Source organism: Fragaria vesca, linkage group LG6, assembly GCF_000184155.1.
Source record: "Fragaria vesca subsp. vesca linkage group LG6, FraVesHawaii_1.0, whole genome shotgun sequence".
NCBI classification, from domain to species: domain Eukaryota; kingdom Viridiplantae; phylum Streptophyta; class Magnoliopsida; order Rosales; family Rosaceae; genus Fragaria; species Fragaria vesca.
The window spans coordinates 5,014,793-5,033,033 of NC_020496.1; the positions used below are offsets into that span (position 1 = coordinate 5,014,793).

Below are 18,241 nucleotides of genomic sequence, written 5' to 3' on the forward strand. Positions count from 1 at the left end.
CTATACTCTCTCTCTCTCTCTCTCTCTCTCTCTCTCTCTCTCTCTCTCTCTCACCCATTCCTTCACAATTAGGTTTTCTTCCTCCTCCATCCCTCTCTGTTTTTCTAGCTATTATGGCACCACACCCACTTCCTGAGTTGGATTCTGAACCAAAGTCTTGAGCTTTTGGTTTGGATTTGGTGGCAAAGTTTGAGTCTTTGGTGGCAAAGTTTTAGTCTTTGGATCACAGATCGAATTTGGGGTGAAATCAGAGGTGGTTTGATGGTTTTTTGAAGGGTTTTGTTGACTTTTTTTGGAACACAGAATTTGATCACTGAGAAAAAAAAAATCAGATTTTTGGTGAACGGTGCATGAGGATATAAACACTGTGTGAGTTTCAGTGAAAAGCTTTGTGGGTTTTGGGATTTGAAGTTTGAGCTTTTGGTTTTCAGAGGACTTGTATGTGTGAACTTTAGGGTCCTCTGCTCAGCTGTGGAGGATTCCTATTTTAGTTAAGCAATACAAAAAACAGGGATTGGGGATTTGAATTTGATGTTGGATTTGGGAAGTGTTAGTGGATTGTGATTAACAGTAATTGGTTGGTGGAGTTGGGTTTTGAGTTTGCAGTTTGTGTGAAAATTTTAGACTAAGTTTTATCTAGTTTGGTTGGAAATGTTTGGTTCTGGCAGTACGGCGTACCAAAGCAGAGGACTTCCCGGACCCATTTTAATTCCGACCCGGTTTGTCTGGCCTTATGGGGGAAGGAGGGTGTTTCTCAGTGGCTCTTTTACAAGGTGTGAATTTGCTTTGGTTTATTTTCGACTCAAATTTCACTATTTGTTCATCTTACATTCTTGTTTAGTTTTAGTTTTCAGTTTTCATGTTAGAGTTGAATGTATGATTTAGTTATGAGCTCATGTCGGATTTGCTGAACCTTACAGGTGGGAAGAACATATACCTATGTCACCTATGGAGGGGTGTCCTACTGTGTTTCAAGTTGTTTGGAACTTAACTCCAGGATATCACCAGGTTTGCTTATTAATCGAAGTTGTTGTTACTAGTTCAGGTATATAAAGTATAAATATTATTCTTTATTACGGTCTTAGGGCTAGAAGCCTAGAAGTACTGCAATGATTGACATTGCTAAGAATGTCGTTATGATACAGGATGCCTGATTCATGTTCCAACATTGTTTATTTGTGTGCTGATGATCTGGTTTTTAAATTCGTCGAAGGGTGGTAGACACTGTCTTTTCACTAGCACCTGATATATTATGAAGAAGTCTTGTGCTGACATTGGGATCTGTTGGTTGTTTCAGTACAAGTTCTTTGTTGACGGAGAATGGCGACATAATGAGCACCAGCCTTTTGTAACTGGGAATTTTGGAACAGTGAATACTGTCTTTCTACAAGGGGAGCCAGATATAATTCCATCTAGTTTCAGTCCCGAGACTTCTGGCAGAGCCAATATGGATGTAGATAATGAAGTCTTTACACATATGGTAAGTTTCTGTTTGCCTGTACGTCAAGGACCTATAAACTGGCTTCTTTCTTACTTCCTCTTAATTGGGTAACCAATGCGTCGCCACTGTGGTGGATGTTCCATCACCATCACTCATCCACGCACACAAACATAGAAGAATTACTTGATAGAATTCTGTGATATATGTATTAATAGGACATGAATCCTACCATACAGATTAATAGGTTATGTGGCCTATTCTCTGATGGAAATCTCTCAAAATGATACACTGCAGTTCATAGAAATGGATTTGGTAACATTGATCATCTTGATAATACTCAGATGAGTGGTAGACTTCCCAATCTCACCAATGATCAAAGAACAAGCAAGGCCGTAATTCTATATTAACAACTTTATTTATAGTTCCTTTTAATTCTATTTAAAAAAAAAAAACTAGAGTAGTTACCTCTGATTTTCTGAAGAACAGTTATCATAGATCAACTTTCTTGGGAACGGTATTATGCAAAAGGTAGTATGAATTAAGTTCAGTGTCTGATTGGACCTTTGGAGAAGGCGAGAATGCCACTGCCCTTGGGAGGGGAACACCAGCTGGAAACGGCTGCTAATACCCCGTAGGCTGAGGAGCAAAAGGAGGAATCCGCCTGAGGAGGGGCTCGCGTCTGATTAGCTAGTTGGTGAGGCAATAGCTTACCAAGGCGATGATCAGTAGCTGGTCCGATCATCACAATACTTAGATCTCATAGTATTGAAGGGTCCAAATTATTCATTCTCAAAAAAAAAAAGGGTCTAAATTATTAATCTCTTAAAAGACGGATAAATTCTTAGATTGGATAAAAGTGTGATAGGGAATTACAGAGAACTTCTGATGCTATTATTGATAGATATCTTTGTACCTCCTTTATTATTGTTTTGCACTACAGAGTGGGTCATGCTGTTAGTCGGTATCTCGCAGGAAGTAGCTCCTAGGATCTCGGCGGCTGATTTGGAGGTCTCTCGTGATCGTATTGCAGTGTTTCTATCCACACATAAAGTTTACGAACTGCTTCCTGAGTCAGGCAAGGTTTGAAAGCTTTACCCTTCTTTAGGTTCGGTTTGTGGTCCTGTATTAGGATTTGACCACTTTAATTGAGTAATTTATAAGTTTTATTTCACTGTGTTAACTGCAGGTCATCGCCTTGGATGTCGGTTTGGCAGTGAAGGAAGCATTCCATATCCTATATGAACAGGTGAATGTCTTTTGCAAAACTTGCGATGCTCTCACACAAAACCACAAAAGGCGGGACGGAACTTCAGTTCCCCAGCTTTCCAAGTTTTATTGTATTCTTCTTTTCACATAATTTTCTTGAATTTCTCTGCTGTTTAAAGGATTGTGGCTTGCTGATAATTTGCTACTTGCAGTATAGTTTTTGGTTGCTAATTTCATTTACCTTCAGGGAATACCTGGGGCTCCTCTATGGGATTTTGAGAAGGGACAAGTAGTAGGTGTTCTTAGCGCGTTGGATTTCATTTTAATTTTGAGAGAGGTGTGTTCTAAATTTAATTTCTGCCATCCCTTTTTGATTGCCAATATATGCTTATGCCAGTATTAGATGAAATATAAAAAATAATGTGAATACGTGTATATATAATCATATATGAAACGGGCATCATGGGTTGATCTCCAGGGTAACGTAGAGGCTTCTGAGCCTCCACTATGTTTGAAGTTGAGGATATGCCAATTTCTCTTTTACAATCCCAAATTACATATTCCTTGTGAAATTCTCTTCATTTAACATTCATCAATTGGACATCTATCATCTGCCTGGCACCACCAACGACTGACCTAACAAGGGATTCTCTTCTTCCCAAATCTTGTTAGAGTCAATTTATGATAGAGGAAGTAGTCTGCATCCTAGGAATCATCAGTATGAAAATTAAAAGTTAAAGAAGAGCCAGAAGACTATTACCACCTTTCCATGTACCTTACTATTTCTCAGTTACACATTTCCTTTACCACTCAAACCATTCTTCTAAAGCTCATTACCATGAAAATTGCTTATAATTGGCGCACCTTATAGCTTGGGAATCATGGGTCAAATATTACGGAGGAACAGCTGGAGACTCATACTATAGCAGCATGGAAAGCGGGGAAATTAAATTTGAACAGACAACTTGATGGAAATGGGAGATACTATCCGCCACAATTGATCTCTGTAAGTATATTTTCGAATAAAATGCTATCCCATGCAATTAAATCATTTTCTCAATTTTTGCTGTCGAGGAAAGAAAATATTATGAACATATACTTGGCTATCTTTTGAAAAAATCTGGAGATTGTTCTACCTTTATTTTTTTGGATTCATATGTGGAACAAATACTTCATATAAAAAGTTTCAGATTTTTGATATAGCAGTATATATATGTACTAAGGCCCTGGAGTCAGAAACTGCAGTGTCTTCTCTGATTTCTGGTGCTGAATTGTGGCACCTGGGGATCTTGTGTTATGAAACTCATATGTACTGCTTTGCATCCAGGCCGGGCCAGATGATTCTCTCAAAGAAGTTGCTGTCAGAATTCTTCAAAACAAGGTGGCCACAGTTCCAGTTGTTCATAAGACCTCAGAGGATGGTTCATTTCCACAGCTATTGCATATTGCCTCCCTTGCGTGTATACTAAAATGTAAGCTTTTCTCCATTACTTTAGTGCAGGATACATGAATATTAATTACTAATCTGTGATATAATTGTCAGGCATATGCAGGCATTTCAGATATTCTTCTAGCTCCCTGCCAATACTCCAACATCCTATATCAGAATTCCGTATCGGTACATGGGTTCCAAATATTGGGGAGTCAAATGGAAGGCTTCTGGCAATGTTGAGACCAAATTCATCTCTTGCTGATGCCCTGTCTTTGTTGATACAAGGTTCTCTCTCTCTCTCATGTGTTGTTCTATCTTAGAGCATAGTTTGTAATCTTTAATTGTTATGCTAAACCTTTCATGGCCACTAAAGTGGTTTCTCTTCTCCCCCTTTCTCCCCTTCCTTGTCTGGTGGCCAGTTCTATCCCATTATGTCATTATGTTCCGTTTCGGAACGTGCTAGTGAAATATCAGGAAAATCACATCCTGTTGAGGTTCTGATACTATATGCTACTGGGGGATGGAATTTTATGAAACATACATCTTGATTACCGTCTTTATTACACTTTGATTCTAGAATTAGACACATGGTTTTATCTACAACCAGTCCTGGTTCTACTTAGGCTAATGCTATTGGAAATTCCTTTTGCAGCTGAAGTTAGTTCAATACCCATAGTGGACGAGACTAACTCGTTGCTGGATGTTTATTCACGAAGGTGAGTTGATGTTTACATTTACTTTCTTGACCGAGTCTTATGTAGAACTGTAGAAGTAGTAACTTTGTTCCTTGACTGATTGGGATGTCCCTGATATATGTTATTTTCCAGTGATATTACGGCTTTGGCAAGAGATAGAGCTTATACACAGATTCGCCTTAATGAGTTAACTATCTATCAGGTAATTGCTAAATCAAAAAGACTGCTGTGGCCTTTACATCTGAGATTCCGGTGATCACCCTTTTCAGTAGGATTACAATTTTTTTACTTGAAAGTGCATGACCAAATTAAGTTAATATGGTTCTGTAAATGATGAAATTTTAGTTTAAAAATAAACACATCCACAACCTACTTGCTGGGATTAGGAGATGCTATATAAGTGAGAGCTTACAAGAGTCTAAATACCAATTCCAAAGACAAAATGTTAGTGAATATGTCTGTTGCTACACGTAGATATGTGTCCCTTTCATTGGAACTGTGCACACGGTTGCACAGATTTTGAGAATATAAGTGCTTAGCAATGAAGGTTCTACATTAGTGTGCCTAAACTCAATGTGGTTGTCTGCATTTTGTAGACCTTGCAACTTAGGCAAAATGCAAATTCTCCTCATGGCCGTGTTCAGAAATGTCATATGTGTTTGCGATCCGATCCTCTGCATAAAGTGATGGAGCGGTTGACCGAACCAGGTATTTTGATGTCTCTCATCTGCTTTGCTATTCTAAGACCCCTATCATCTTGGTAAGCCTATTAGACGCAAGTTTTTCAAACTCCTTTGTGCTTCAATTGCTTTCAGGGGTCAGGAGACTTGTGATTGTGGAGGCTGGAAGTAAGCGTGTAGAGGGCATCATTTCATTGAGTGATGTGTTGAATTTCTTACTAGGTTTAGCTTAAATAGGCTTTGCGGCAGTGGATTCTGAGGCCATTTTTTTGTTCTTTTGGACACTATGTCATACACATGCTGAGTGGGTTCCTTTAATCACTCAAAGTCATGGGCCTCATGTTTCTGAGCCCCACAGGCATTTCATGGAGGAAAAAGGAAAAGAATCTGTAAATTATGAGATTCAATTTTTTCCCTTTCATTGGTTTAGACCTATAATTATAATCGGGGGTGTTAATATCAGGTTTGAAATTCCTCTTGTTTGTTAATTTTTTTTATGACAAAATTGAAGTTCCTTTCTCTTCCTTGAAAGTGAAAAGGAAAAGAAAAGCATCATATTATACTATTGTGATAATGAATGACTTTTGGCGCCAAACCAGTCACAATAAGTTATAGGAAACAAAATGTCACCAAATGTTTATGTATTTTGTAGGGACAAAATTTTGTAAGAGCAAATATAAATAATGAAGTGGTGAAAGGAAGAAAATATTAGTTTGCGTCACCACCATTAGTTACATAATTGGTTGGCTACTTGGCTTAAAGGAAACCATCTTTTTATCTAGCTCAAAACCAACCAAGAAATTTGCTTGTAGATTGCTTCCATAGTATCCAGAGCTGTCAGTGGCGAGGTCATGGCCTGGTCATCCATAGTAGTGTTCGACATTGCAAAGCAGGTTATATTTGCATCTTTGTTTGGAAGAAATATTTGTTCCCCTGTAAACTGCAATTTTCCACCACCCTAACTTCTGGGTAACTGCTTCTTTGGCCATTACAATTTACACATGTAGAGTATGTTGAATCTTGATACTTGATATCGAACCTGCCAGTTTGGTCTTTAGAATCTTTGCAATAGTCCTCTGGTTTCATTATTTGGTCAGACAGGTTCTCACTAACTTGCAGAACAAGGAATTTCCTAAGTTGAGGATTTTTTTCGGGTCGAACATGCCATGTTTAGTCTCCTTTGCAAGATTGACATGGCTGACAATGTGTCCATAGTAATGTGCTGCCTGTGTCACTGGCTGCATAGATATCGAAAGCCATCGTCTTTTTCCGGATCTTTTTGTAGCTTTGCTTGTGGTGTGTCTGAATCCATCATATACCGTTTGTGCTTGTGCAAAGGTAAATTTGGCAAACTTTTTCGAATACGATGAGCGCAGAAGGCCTGAAGACACCGTTACTGTTGCATAAACTGAAGTAAAGTAATAGCAAGGATTACTATATGATAATAGTTCTTGTGTAGATGACGAAGAGTAGCCATATAGTTGAATTATTTACAAGACGATAATAAGAATCACGGTAGATATAAGAAACTATTTCATATACATAGATCAAAAATCTTCGGAATATCAAAAGGTTGTTGCAGGCTAAGGATCTGCAGTTGAAGTAAGAACCTTACCACCTTCTCTTTTGAAATCACAAATCTTTAGAAAAAGGGTAGTGTGGTCATATGTGGAAGTACAATAGTGTTCACATAGTCACCTAGTGATCAAAAAAATCATAGTTAATCACCGTTAAATGTAAATTCAAGGGTGAAAAATATTATTTTAAAGTTAAGTTGTTTTGGTTTTCACCCTTGGATTTACATCCAATAGTAATTGATCATGTAAACACCAGTGCGTGGCAATACGCCTTTCTGTCGGAATTTTTGTTTTCACGACTCGATCCATGTTTTCCTCTACACTTCTATATTCAGTGTCGCCTGAGTTTCCTATGGGTATTCCTTTGTACATAATTCAAACTGAGTGATGGAGAAACACCAAGATGAGAGAACTACGGTTTATATTCTAAAGGAAATAATAGATTTCGACATAACTGAGTTACAGTCGGTCAGTAATCAATGGTGGGATGATTGCTCTCGCATCTGTAAATAATCATCACCCTATTTATTTATGCCCAGGGGATATCACATACAAGTTAGAAATGAAAAATGGGAAGAAAAAGAGCTGGAAACCAAGATGAAGACCAATATGCTATAGGCGTATGTATTATGTATACACAGGAAGGTGCTTCTAATTCACAGGTTTCTTGGGAATAACCAAGCAATTCTCGAGTTGCTTTTGGCAGTTGGTAATAACTTAGGCGATCAGAATGACTCCAAGGAATCAATGAGAGTCTAATACTCAAGTTGGCACGAGTGCTAATATCTGGGTCTTGATTCTGCCCATGCACATTTGAATTTCTCTGTACATTCCAACATTTTGGGGACAACGTGGATGCAAGCTTGTGACTGCATAATCTAATACTTGAGCCACAACAGCCGGAGGATATTGTCGTTCAGTACATGTCTGCAAATGACAAGTGACGATTTCAGCATAGCAAAAGATGGTGGGGAAACATTAGCTTTCATCTTTAAATCCAGGCTGTCGGTCTATATTTTTCAATTACTTGTGCTTAGTAATGAACAGTGGTGAATTGAGTACTTGAGGCCCAATGGTGTATAAATATCTTTGTTACCTGTATCATGTTCATAGCCATGACGCAAGCAGTGATAACCTCCGAAAGCATCTGTGATTCATTTTTATCCGTCTCAGTATGTAACTTGGGACCAGATGAATCACTAGTGTTGGGCTCTGATGCAACGGAAGTCAACTGGTTGCGATGTCCCAATGTGCCATTGACCTGCTCTTGAGTCCTGTTGACTGCTGACCTAGAGTCTGATGTCAGATTCTGAATATTGATGGAATCAAGAGCTCTCCTTACCCTTACATAAGCTTCTTCCCCTTCCTTCCTTGATGACATTGCCTGTAATGACTTGATTCATTATTATGTTGAGACTATATTTATTCTCACACCAAAGAAAATAGAAGAGGAGATCTAACTAATTAGAGCCATATACATACAAATTAGTCGAGGACCAGCTAAAAAAAGAGTATTGTACACCAAAGTGAATACACAGAACAGAAATTGTGACATCCAATTTCATACCGAGAGAAATCCCATACCTGAACAGCAGCATTTACCAAAGTATGTGCTTTCAATCTTGAAACTTCTACAATTTCAGCAACGCTGGATCCTGACTCTTGAGAAGTAGATATATCAAAGGAACTAGGGAGGCTCCCATAGACTGTGGAATTCGTTGGGTATTTCAGCGAAGGAGGCAGGGTATTTCCAGGGTAAGTATTTCGGTGCCTCAAATTAAGCAAAGCAGAAGATTCCTGCACATGAAATCAATTATTTTAAGACCAATACAAAGTCCTTCCAGAGTATGGTATAAAAAAAAATAGTACACCAAAAGCTTGATATAAATTCACGGAAGCCACATGCCTGGCCACTGGCTTCCTTTAGCTGTACAAGTACTGTGGCGTAATGCTTCTTATCGCAATCTTTTAAAGAGCATTCTCCACTGTTCTGGTTTTCCAGGATGTTATTAATTGTGCTAAGCTCCATCAACAATGCTTTCTAAAATCCAAAAACAAACCCTTTTCGAGCATCATTACTAATGCAATTGAAGGAGGTATATTAAACAAGATTATCAAATTGGCTTGATGCGGACAGTGATGGATTAAAATTAACAAGAGAGTATATCTAGGTGACACAGGATAAGCCGTGGCTGATTCCAAGATGCTGGATCTTATTTTTGTGGGTTCATCAGTTTATGCAAAACCACCAACAGGACCTAGACCTCCGGAGTCCAGCAGGAGTGGTATAGAAGTCAAAAACACTGATGCCCCAAACTTACAATTATGAGAGAGGTTTCAAACCCAGTCACTCGCATTACCATGGTTAGAGGTCAGAAGGCTGTTGTGTTGTTAACCAAATGAGAAAACATAACAAAAGAGACAGGTAGACCAACTAAGGTTACAAGTGAAATGCATAGTTTAGCACCAGAAGTTCAATATTAAAATTTTGTACATCTATAATCAACTCCAGGGATACAAGGATAATAACCTTTTTGTCAAGAGCACGATTCAGGTCTGAAAGAGCTTGTATATCAGCTTCCCTTGCTTGATTGTGTGCCACCACGCCAGGTTGACTAACCGCTGTCTGTGCACCAGCAATATCAACAGATGCTCCTTTTGGTTGTGAAATTATATGGTTTGTATCTCCCTGTGCAAAATTTAAAAGATACTTGAGTTTATTAAATGTACAACTGTGAATAATCTCTCACCGGGATTCCCAAGACAGAATTTATTAGATCTGTACATAGTCCACCAATTTTTAAACAGTGAGACTAATTTTGCAAGAAAGGAAACATGTCTCAATGTAACTTACCTATATATATATAAATATATATATTTTTTCTTTCCCCTAATCCATGAAGGGATCATGCCAGCTAAAAATCAAAATGCACATGTGTAGTACTTCTCTAAATTTCATATCCATTGGCATTAAAAAAAAAAAAGCAAAACAGAAAATCTATGAAAATAAAGATATCCATTGCATATAGGTGGCACTTCTCTAAATAGACAATAAATAGAAAATAGTGAAATAAGTAGAAATTAATCATTTCAATCATGCTTTTTTACAATAAATATATGAACTGAGTTTGTCACAGAGCCTGTAGTCTGTAGAAAAACCTGGTCTATTAATAAAACTAGTTTATATTTCCCCCATAAGAAATAAGTGAACCTAGTGTATCTTGGGAGTCTGGAGCTACCCAACTGAAACCAAAGAGGCTTGGTCTTAGGGAATTCAAGCTACCAAGTGTGTAATGATCAAAAGGTTGGTACCATGTTCAATATGTGAATTCAATGAAAGGCATAACGTATTACTCAATTTTTTTTTAACCTTGACCACAGAAAATCCAACATCATCGCACGATATCCAACAGATAATGAACATAAATTAACAAAATTTTAGACAATAGTCATAAACAGAAATAGTTAAGAATACGTATGTGTAAATGAAAAAGTTAGCTATGTGTAAATGAAAAGGTTAGCATGAGATCTAACCTTTCCCTGCGGTAAGGAAGTATTCATGGGGCTGGGATCTTTCTCCAAAAGCCCACTTGAAACATTCATCACAGGTCTTTCAAAATTTAAATTCCCATTCATATGGGGTAATGTGAGAGGGAATTTGTCAAAAGCAATATTCTGTCTCTTAAGGGCTTCAGGCATGTTATCCAATGGGTTTGAAGGCATACAATCCACATCCTGCAGTGAAATTTGGTCATGTTAAATCTCAAGAGACAGATTATTGTGATATTACTGGTAACTATTAGAATCACAATAAATACTAATAACCTTATATTTATGTGGGTGAATGTCACAGCTAATGCAACCCAAAAAAAGAACGGTGACCACTATGACAATATATATATATATAGGATTTTTCTCAGCTGCGGACGTCCGCACCAATGGTTTTGGTGCGGACGTCTGCAGCTGAGAAGATATATATATATATATACGAAAACGATAGAGAGTGCACGTGCGCACGTCCCTCCGTTCGCCACCGTCCGGCGCACCTCCACCCCAAAGACTCCAGCAGCGTCCCCGACCACTTTCCCTCCCCGGCGAGTCTGTTTTTTACCTGTTTTCCGGCGAGATCACCCAAAACTTCAAATAAAGTCGATCTCGTCGGAAACTGGAATTCGGCGGACTCGCCTGGGAGGGAAAGTGATCGGGGACGCTGCTGAAGTCCACTGGGGTGGAGGCGCGCCGTCATGTCGGCGCCGGACGGTGGTGAACGGAGGGACATGCGCACTTTAAGCCGAGTGCGGACGTCCGCTTCATATCCTTCCTGTGTATATATATATAAGGAAAGACTGAAATGAAGATAGGTTAGAAAAGGCCTGTACCATGACAAATTCAACACCTATCTCTGGACGATCAAACTGAACCCTGCACTTATCGTGATCAACAGTGAGCACACTTCCATCGTGAACTTCTCTTGTTTTGGGATGAAGAGCGATGACACGTTGTCCAACTGATAAAGGTCTTGCCAAATCTGTTGGAAGTCCCTCCCTAACACCAGTGCGGAGTTCAGCATAATGTTTTCTCACAGATTCCCGATATTGTTTAAGTTTCTCTCTTTCTTCAGATAGGAAGTGCTCAGAAAACCTCCGAGGTTTTCCCAGGGAACTGTATTAACAAGAATTAGAAGAAAAAAAAGAAAAAAAGAAAAGTAAAGATATTATGTTATATGTTTCCCAGTAGCATTTTCTAACTGGAAATAGTAGATAGAACAGGGACTCGAAAAGTACCTTCTAATCACACCCCATTCAACACGAGTTAGCCTCGGAATGTGTCCAAGTCCAACATGATTTAAGTACTCCTCAAACTCTCTTTTGGCAAACCAAGGGTAATCAATTGCACTATAAAACCACTCAAACGTGCACCATCTACGTACCAGATGTGATGACAAGCAACAAGACATCTTCTCCTGTGTTTAATGAGAGAACAATATATTGGTTCTAAACTTAATATTGCTGAAAACTGTTCATATGAATACATGAGAACGGCATGAAACTTACCTTTAGATAGAGAATTCTGTCCTGCAGTGAGTTGGAGTGTTTATGAAGTTGAGTTTTTAATATGTTCTCAGATGACTTGGGCACCGTTGCTCTGGGTAGATACCGTTTACGTCTACTTTGTTTAGTTGGGGAATGAACTTGCTTTGCAGTGGGTCGACCTTCTGCAGTTGCTACCATTACATTACTCACTGTTTGCCCAAAATCACTATTCAAAGAGCCGTCCCCTGGTCTGACCGACTTCCATTGTTTTGAAGGAGTGGAGATTTGACCAGTACGTCTCCCTTTAACCACTGATTTATTCTCTTCTTGACCAAAGACCTACAATATATGGCAAGGAAAATGAGATACTATATCAATCATTGCCACTGATATTTTCTCTTCAGAATGTACAGAATCCATGTTTCATACTTAAACAACCACACTTCGAAACCAAGTAGAATCCTAGTAATTGATAATAAAGGTCATTTGCATATTAACAACTTACCAACTTTGGACCATCAAAAGTGATTGTATGAAACAAAATAGAAGTTAACACCCTAATTCAATGAGTTTATGACATTTGACCAACTTACTAAAAAATGATATATTTGGAAAATGTCCATATCCTTATATGTTACTCTTCAAGAAGTTCACTAATATATTTGGAAAATTTCCTATCTTCTGAACACGAGAATGTGAGGAAAAAGAGGAGGACGCGGAGAAAGAAATAAAAAATAACCAAAAATATTATTAGAATTTAAATGTGAAAAGGGTAAGAGATGAAATGGCAAAATTTGGGAGACAAGTTTTTATCTGAATAAATAGTAATGGATCTTAAAAAAGAACACCTCCTTGTCATCAACGCATAAGATGTATAAATCAATGACCATATTAAATGAGATATAAACATGTCTATAACAATCTATATACCTCAGAATATGAAGGTTCATTCACAGTAGAATCAATATTTGCTTCGGCATTTGATATCTGCAGCTTAAACAAAAGCCGTCCTTTATCATCAATCATCCCAAACGTTTAAAGTAAAGATTAAATATGAGAGAGAGGGCGAGGCAATGGGTAATCCTTCATTCCTATGTTTACCTTTGATACTGTGGGTTTCCGCTTCCTTCTCCATGATTTGCTGGTAGAGTGGAGCTGTTCTGATTCGGAGACAACATTGATATCAATGGGTGTCGAGTCCCTTGCAAGTTTGGATTTTTTGGCATTAGTACCCTCAGTTCGAGAATCTGCAATGGGTTCTCTCTGTTTCCCCCCTGGGAGCTTATTCTTGTTTCTAAATTGGCTGGTAGATGTGGATTCAGGCATATTAGATTTTTCTTCCATCTCGGAAGCTGTTCTTTCGTCCTTCAACTGCATTGAGGACCCTACATCCGAAAAAAAGAAGAGATGAGATCATTGAACACACATGATTAAAGTGATTAGGACAAATTGAACCTATATAAAACATCAAATCCTGTAAAGTAATCGTAACTTACATAAGAGTTTTATGATCAATTCATCTAATCCAATTTTCTAAAAAGATTTCATTGCTCAGAAGTTATTGTGATAACAAATGTGATTAAAAGTTCAGTACAGTGATTCAAAAAGCTGCCCCCTTATATATGTAGAGAGAGAGATAGAGAGAGAGAGAGAGACAGAGAGAGACTGCATTGCAAATAAACCCATCGAGAATACAATAGAATAGCACCACAAAACACTTACCAGATTCCATTGTGGACGCTGGCATCATCAATGACAAATCAGCCAAAGTGTGCAAAGCTTCCAGAGCATCCAGTTCTGCACTATCATCTACATGACGGGCAATTGCAGTATCAATATATTGTTTCAGGCACACACACAGAGCAAAACCAGTAGAAGTGTATTATTTTTTCCCAACAGACAGATACTTTTGATTCATATAGTAGGTTGTTTACCCATAGCTACAGAAGCTGGAAGGTAGTTCTTGACTTAATAAAATAAAAGAGAGATTTAAGATAAAACAAATTGCTGCCCTATCAATGTTCAATTGATGTTTTATCCAAAAAGGTAGAACCAAATATATCCAGCAAACAAACTGCATAAAAAATCCAGAAATAAAATACATAATATATTATATACGGAACTTCACGACTCAAAATTGGCCAAACAAACTAACTAATCAGTATGTTTACAGTTGCATAAATTCAACCATATGGTCTAGTCCACTCAACACAAAAAGCTTCTCAATAACAGATTAACATAATCCGTACTAGCTTTTTTCCAGCTCCTGTCTCTAACACTAAGACCTAAGCAGTTAAGTTCAACAGTCTTCAACAAAGAAGATAAGAATATCATAGTAAATTTCATTAACCAGGAAAAACTCCAAAAAAAATAAATAAAAGATAACAACATCACTCCAATTATTTCAAATTTCAATTTTACCAAGAGAAACAGAGTAAAGGAACAATCGTATGGTAACCTCCCTCTGTTCTAAAATAAAAAAATGTAGGACAGGAATAATATACAAATGTGCAGAACCAACATTACCTCCAAAATATGGTTTCCCGCATTCCTGCCTTGGAACTTGTGAGTAAAACTGATCTCCTTTAGCATCTGAAACTTCAATATCAGTTTTTCCCTTGGTACTGACATGAAGTCCTTCTTCAGTGCCACTACATGCTTCACCACCATCATCAAATTGATGGTTTCCAATGTCTTTAACTTTCTCTTTCTTTCCATAAACTTTCTTTCCCCTCCTAATTTCTACTGTACCTACACCTTCCATGTCCATCAAGGAGCTACTATCTCTGGTATAATCTCCAGTTTCAGCCCCTCTACTTCCTACGCTACCTTCCAGACAGTCTTCTTCCATTGAAGCATCACGAAGGTCGGCTCGAGCTTTCCATGATGGTGGCTGCTACAGTACAATGTAAGGGAGTTGGTTTATTTTTGCAAGAGATAGTGACAGAGGTAGTGACACAATAAGTGAAAGCATAGTTAATTACCATTCTTTGCGAGCTCTGAACAGTAAATCTTCTATATGGTGTTTGCGAAAGTCGGGGAGAGCCTCCTCTGTGAGAAGCCTCAGTTAATAATGCTGCAACCTTGGCGACATCATACTCATTATCTGCCTCTGATTTCCGGCCCTTTCTAATTGGAGAAGCATAATTTTCTCCATCATCTTTCTTAGATGAATATTGAACTGGGAAGCGTGGTGTTCTCTTCCCAACTGCACGAGGCTGGTTACCTAATCGAAATTTGATATCACATGAGCAGAACTCAAACTTCAAATTATGACAACTTCAAATATATGTATAGCACATGAAGAAAATTGTATCCAGCTAATCCACAATTGACAACAACATTCAGGTAACAGTTATTGTCAATTGTTATACTTGTGAGCACCGGCGTTAAAGCATAACTGAACATTTCTATGCTATATGACTACCGATAGTGAAAATCACAGCCAAAAAGAAACAATCCTTTCCCAATAGCACACAAATAATTTGAATATCAGTTGAACAGATAAAACATGCTCTGTGTTACCCGGGAATACATCTTTTTGCACTCACTCTATACCAGAATGCTCCTTTTGATTTATGGACATTGCATCATATCAGAAATTCAACTAAACAGAATTATTACTATTATGAAAAACAATGACTGTGATGCATTCATGTAGAATATCATACCATCAAGTCTTCTTCGTTTTAAGTGTGATAGGCATCCATCTACTGAAGCAGTAGAATGAGGCTGGAACATGTCTTTCGACACACTATCTTTACCAAGTTTACGTTTCTGGGGTTTCCGAGAATATCTTATAGCATCATTGCTTTCCCGTTCACTTTCACTGCCTTCCTGTCAATCGATAAGCATGATATCAATTTACAAAGAGATCCCTGATTTAAATTCATATTGACATAACACTAAATAAAAGAATAGCACTTTTACTTCCACTGACGTAGCACTTACACTTTCACTTTCACTGACATAGCACTATCTATCTATCATGCATTTCGTTTTGTCAAGTTTCTCTCTAGAGTAGTACCACATTTTAATTCAAATTACCTCCAAATCATTTGTATCAGACATACGAGCAAATGGAGACACAAACACAGTGCACACATACACACACTTGACATTGTTTTAATCAGTAATCTGAGACACTTAACTTGATACATGACTCCTTTCCCAAAAATACACATAAAAGAATAGCTTAAAAGGGACACAGGTTTAGATACTGGAATACCATCACCAAATATATAGGTCGAAACTAATTCCAGATAGAAAATAGTAAGAGTTCAAGGGATAAATGAAATTGTACTCTCACCATAACATTATAGTGATCTGTCATCATTGCTATAAGGCCAACAACAGAAGCTGTGCCCTCTGGCAATGACAAGTACGCCTGAAAACAAATGAAAAAATGATGGCTATAAGTCAGAGATTCTATAAGACCACCTTATAGCCAATTTTCAATGGTGTTGAAGTAGCATAATGGACACCTACTCGGTTCATATTGTAAAGAGCCTCCACCATCTCAATATTTCTGTTGCGCACTACAGCAGCCACCTAGAAATCCACAGAAATCAAAATTCAGAAAACTCGTACTACTTTATCTATAGGCTAAAACAAGCATTATACACCATGAAATGACAAAGCCAACAGAATCAGGAGAGCATATAACGGCCTACCTTCTTCCAATTCTGCCCATATTTCCGGTAGGCTTCATAGAACCGCTGAAGCTCTCCCTTGCTCCACTGCGGTCCTAACTGATCAGTAAACTTTCTCTTCTGCGCATTGAAAATGGGACAAAACATCAACTAGTTCACATAACACTGATCCACAAAATGCTAAAATGAAAAACCAATAGATAAACAAAGCTAAGACTTACCCCTTGCTTATTTTTGCCTCCAGGAGAGGCCTCACTCAAATTTGAATACCGTTTCACGGTTTTAGCTTTTCTGGTGGGCGCCATCGAAAATCTTCAATCTGAAACACAATAAAATAGCAAAAATTCACCACAAAATCTCCAGGACTAAAATCAAACCAACTAAAACAAATGCTAAATCGATAAACTAATTCCTGATAATACCAACCCAAAACATAAAAACCCGCATTCACCCACCGAAATCAAAGACCCAACAAGATCTATAACCTCAAAGACTGATCATCAAACCACAACACCCAAGCAACAACGAGTACACCCATCAAACCACAAGAACACTCCAAACCAAAACCCTATCATCACAAAACCAAAACCAATTCCGAAAACCCCAAACCGAAAAATAGTCCATTCCAACTCTCAAATTCTAAAAACTCAAAATCAAAAACCTCACACACACCAAATTCAAATTCCTCCTAAAACCTCTCAATTCCCCAAAAAACACACCACATTTCAAGATCAACCCCCAAAATCCAAAACCCCAACCACCTCCGGCCACAAAACCGGCCGCCGGAAACCGATTCCCACCAAAACAACACAAAACCTCGAACCTCAAACGGAAAATCAACTCAATTGGAACAAACTCCGGCGCTACCTAACTCTTCACAAAACCCTAAAAATCGAACCAGATCGGAGGCACTTACTCGGCGGTAGGGTTTAGGCAAACGAGAATTGAACCATCGGAGAGGGACAAAGCGGGAAATAGTTTTAGAGATAAAAAGAGAGGAGAAAGAGAAAAGGTTGGATTTTTTTTTCTAGAGAGAGAAAGCGGAGGCGAGGAGAGAGAAAGAGAGAGAGGCGAGGCGTTGCCGCGAAACTTGAATATAAAGGAGAGGGAGGGGCTGGGGGGGGGCCAATGGAATTTCACAGTCTCTGTTTGGGTTGTAGAAGATGAGGGAGACTTAACAGGGTGGTTTTATTTTGGGGAGGGGATCGCCGTACAGGTGGAGGGAGGGAGGGATCGAGCGGTGCAGGCTTGGTGGGGGTGTTTGGTAGGGTGGGGAGGAGCGTAGGGGATTGGATTTGAAATACGATTGGGGATGTGGATTACTTTAATTGTGCCTCGTGTGGTTTTTGAAATACACGGGTGAATTTACTGGGTTCTCCTTTTGTGGAGTCGGCTGGGTTGGTGTTTGGGCCGGCCTAGCTTTGTGATGGATTGAATTTTTAATTGCATACCCAATTAGCCCAACTTGAAGCTAAGGCCCAACGAGAAATGAACAGCATAATTCATACAATCGGAAATGAATCAA

At 38.4% G+C, this 18,241-nt stretch overlaps 2 protein-coding genes across 2 annotated transcripts; one reads left to right on the forward strand and one right to left on the reverse strand.

Moving 5' to 3' along the window:
* The first annotated feature begins 185 nt into the window (after positions 1 to 185).
* LOC101292516 (sucrose nonfermenting 4-like protein-like) lies at positions 186 to 5,941 on the forward strand. The gene is made up of 13 exons (XM_004302369.1): positions 186 to 773; positions 921 to 1,008; positions 1,298 to 1,480; positions 2,414 to 2,521; positions 2,628 to 2,687; positions 2,895 to 2,984; positions 3,519 to 3,653; positions 3,975 to 4,119; positions 4,191 to 4,364; positions 4,732 to 4,795; positions 4,907 to 4,976; positions 5,371 to 5,482; positions 5,590 to 5,941. The coding sequence occupies exons 1-13, from the start codon at positions 652 to 654 to the stop codon at positions 5,685 to 5,687; spliced, it is 1,449 nt and encodes a 482-aa protein (XP_004302417.1). The 5' UTR covers positions 186 to 651; the 3' UTR covers positions 5,688 to 5,941.
* A 1,517-nt stretch (positions 5,942 to 7,458) lies between these two features.
* On the reverse strand, positions 7,459 to 17,862 carry LOC101292809 (protein ALWAYS EARLY 2-like). Its single transcript, XM_004302370.1, has 20 exons — positions 17,633 to 17,862; positions 16,938 to 17,035; positions 16,738 to 16,836; positions 16,553 to 16,615; positions 16,374 to 16,451; positions 15,736 to 15,901; positions 15,049 to 15,290; positions 14,591 to 14,960; positions 13,787 to 13,873; positions 13,166 to 13,449; positions 12,995 to 13,051; positions 12,086 to 12,403; positions 11,816 to 11,994; positions 11,411 to 11,693; positions 10,566 to 10,766; positions 9,562 to 9,720; positions 8,938 to 9,072; positions 8,616 to 8,828; positions 8,128 to 8,415; positions 7,459 to 7,958 (listed from the first exon to the last, which is right to left on the reverse strand). Exons 2-20 carry the CDS (start codon positions 17,019 to 17,021, stop codon positions 7,794 to 7,796), a joined length of 3,471 nt encoding a protein of 1,156 aa, XP_004302418.1. The 5' UTR covers positions 17,022 to 17,035; positions 17,633 to 17,862; the 3' UTR covers positions 7,459 to 7,793.
* Positions 17,863 to 18,241: the final 379 nt, after the last annotated feature.

Bases quoted from the DNA above. Each gene is read 5' to 3' on its own strand.
- LOC101292516 (XM_004302369.1), top strand. From the start codon at position 652: ATGTTTGGTTCTGGCAGTACGGCGTACCAAAGCAGAGGACTTCCCGGA. The intron at 1,009-1,297 runs GTTTGCTTATTA...TGGTTGTTTCAG, and splicing joins TAACTCCAGGATATCACCAG to TACAAGTTCTTTGTTGACGG. The intron at 4,365-4,731 runs GTTCTCTCTCTC...TTCCTTTTGCAG, and splicing joins CCTGTCTTTGTTGATACAAG to CTGAAGTTAGTTCAATACCC.
- LOC101292809 (XM_004302370.1), bottom strand. From the start codon at position 17,021: ATGGCGCCCACCAGAAAAGCTAAAACCGTGAAACGGTATTCAAATTTG. The intron at 16,616-16,737 runs GTAGGCCGTTAT...GTGGATTTCTAG, and splicing joins ATGGGCAGAATTGGAAGAAG to GTGGCTGCTGTAGTGCGCAA. The intron at 15,291-15,735 runs GTATGATATTCT...AATTTCGATTAG, and splicing joins AAAACGAAGAAGACTTGATG to GTAACCAGCCTCGTGCAGTT.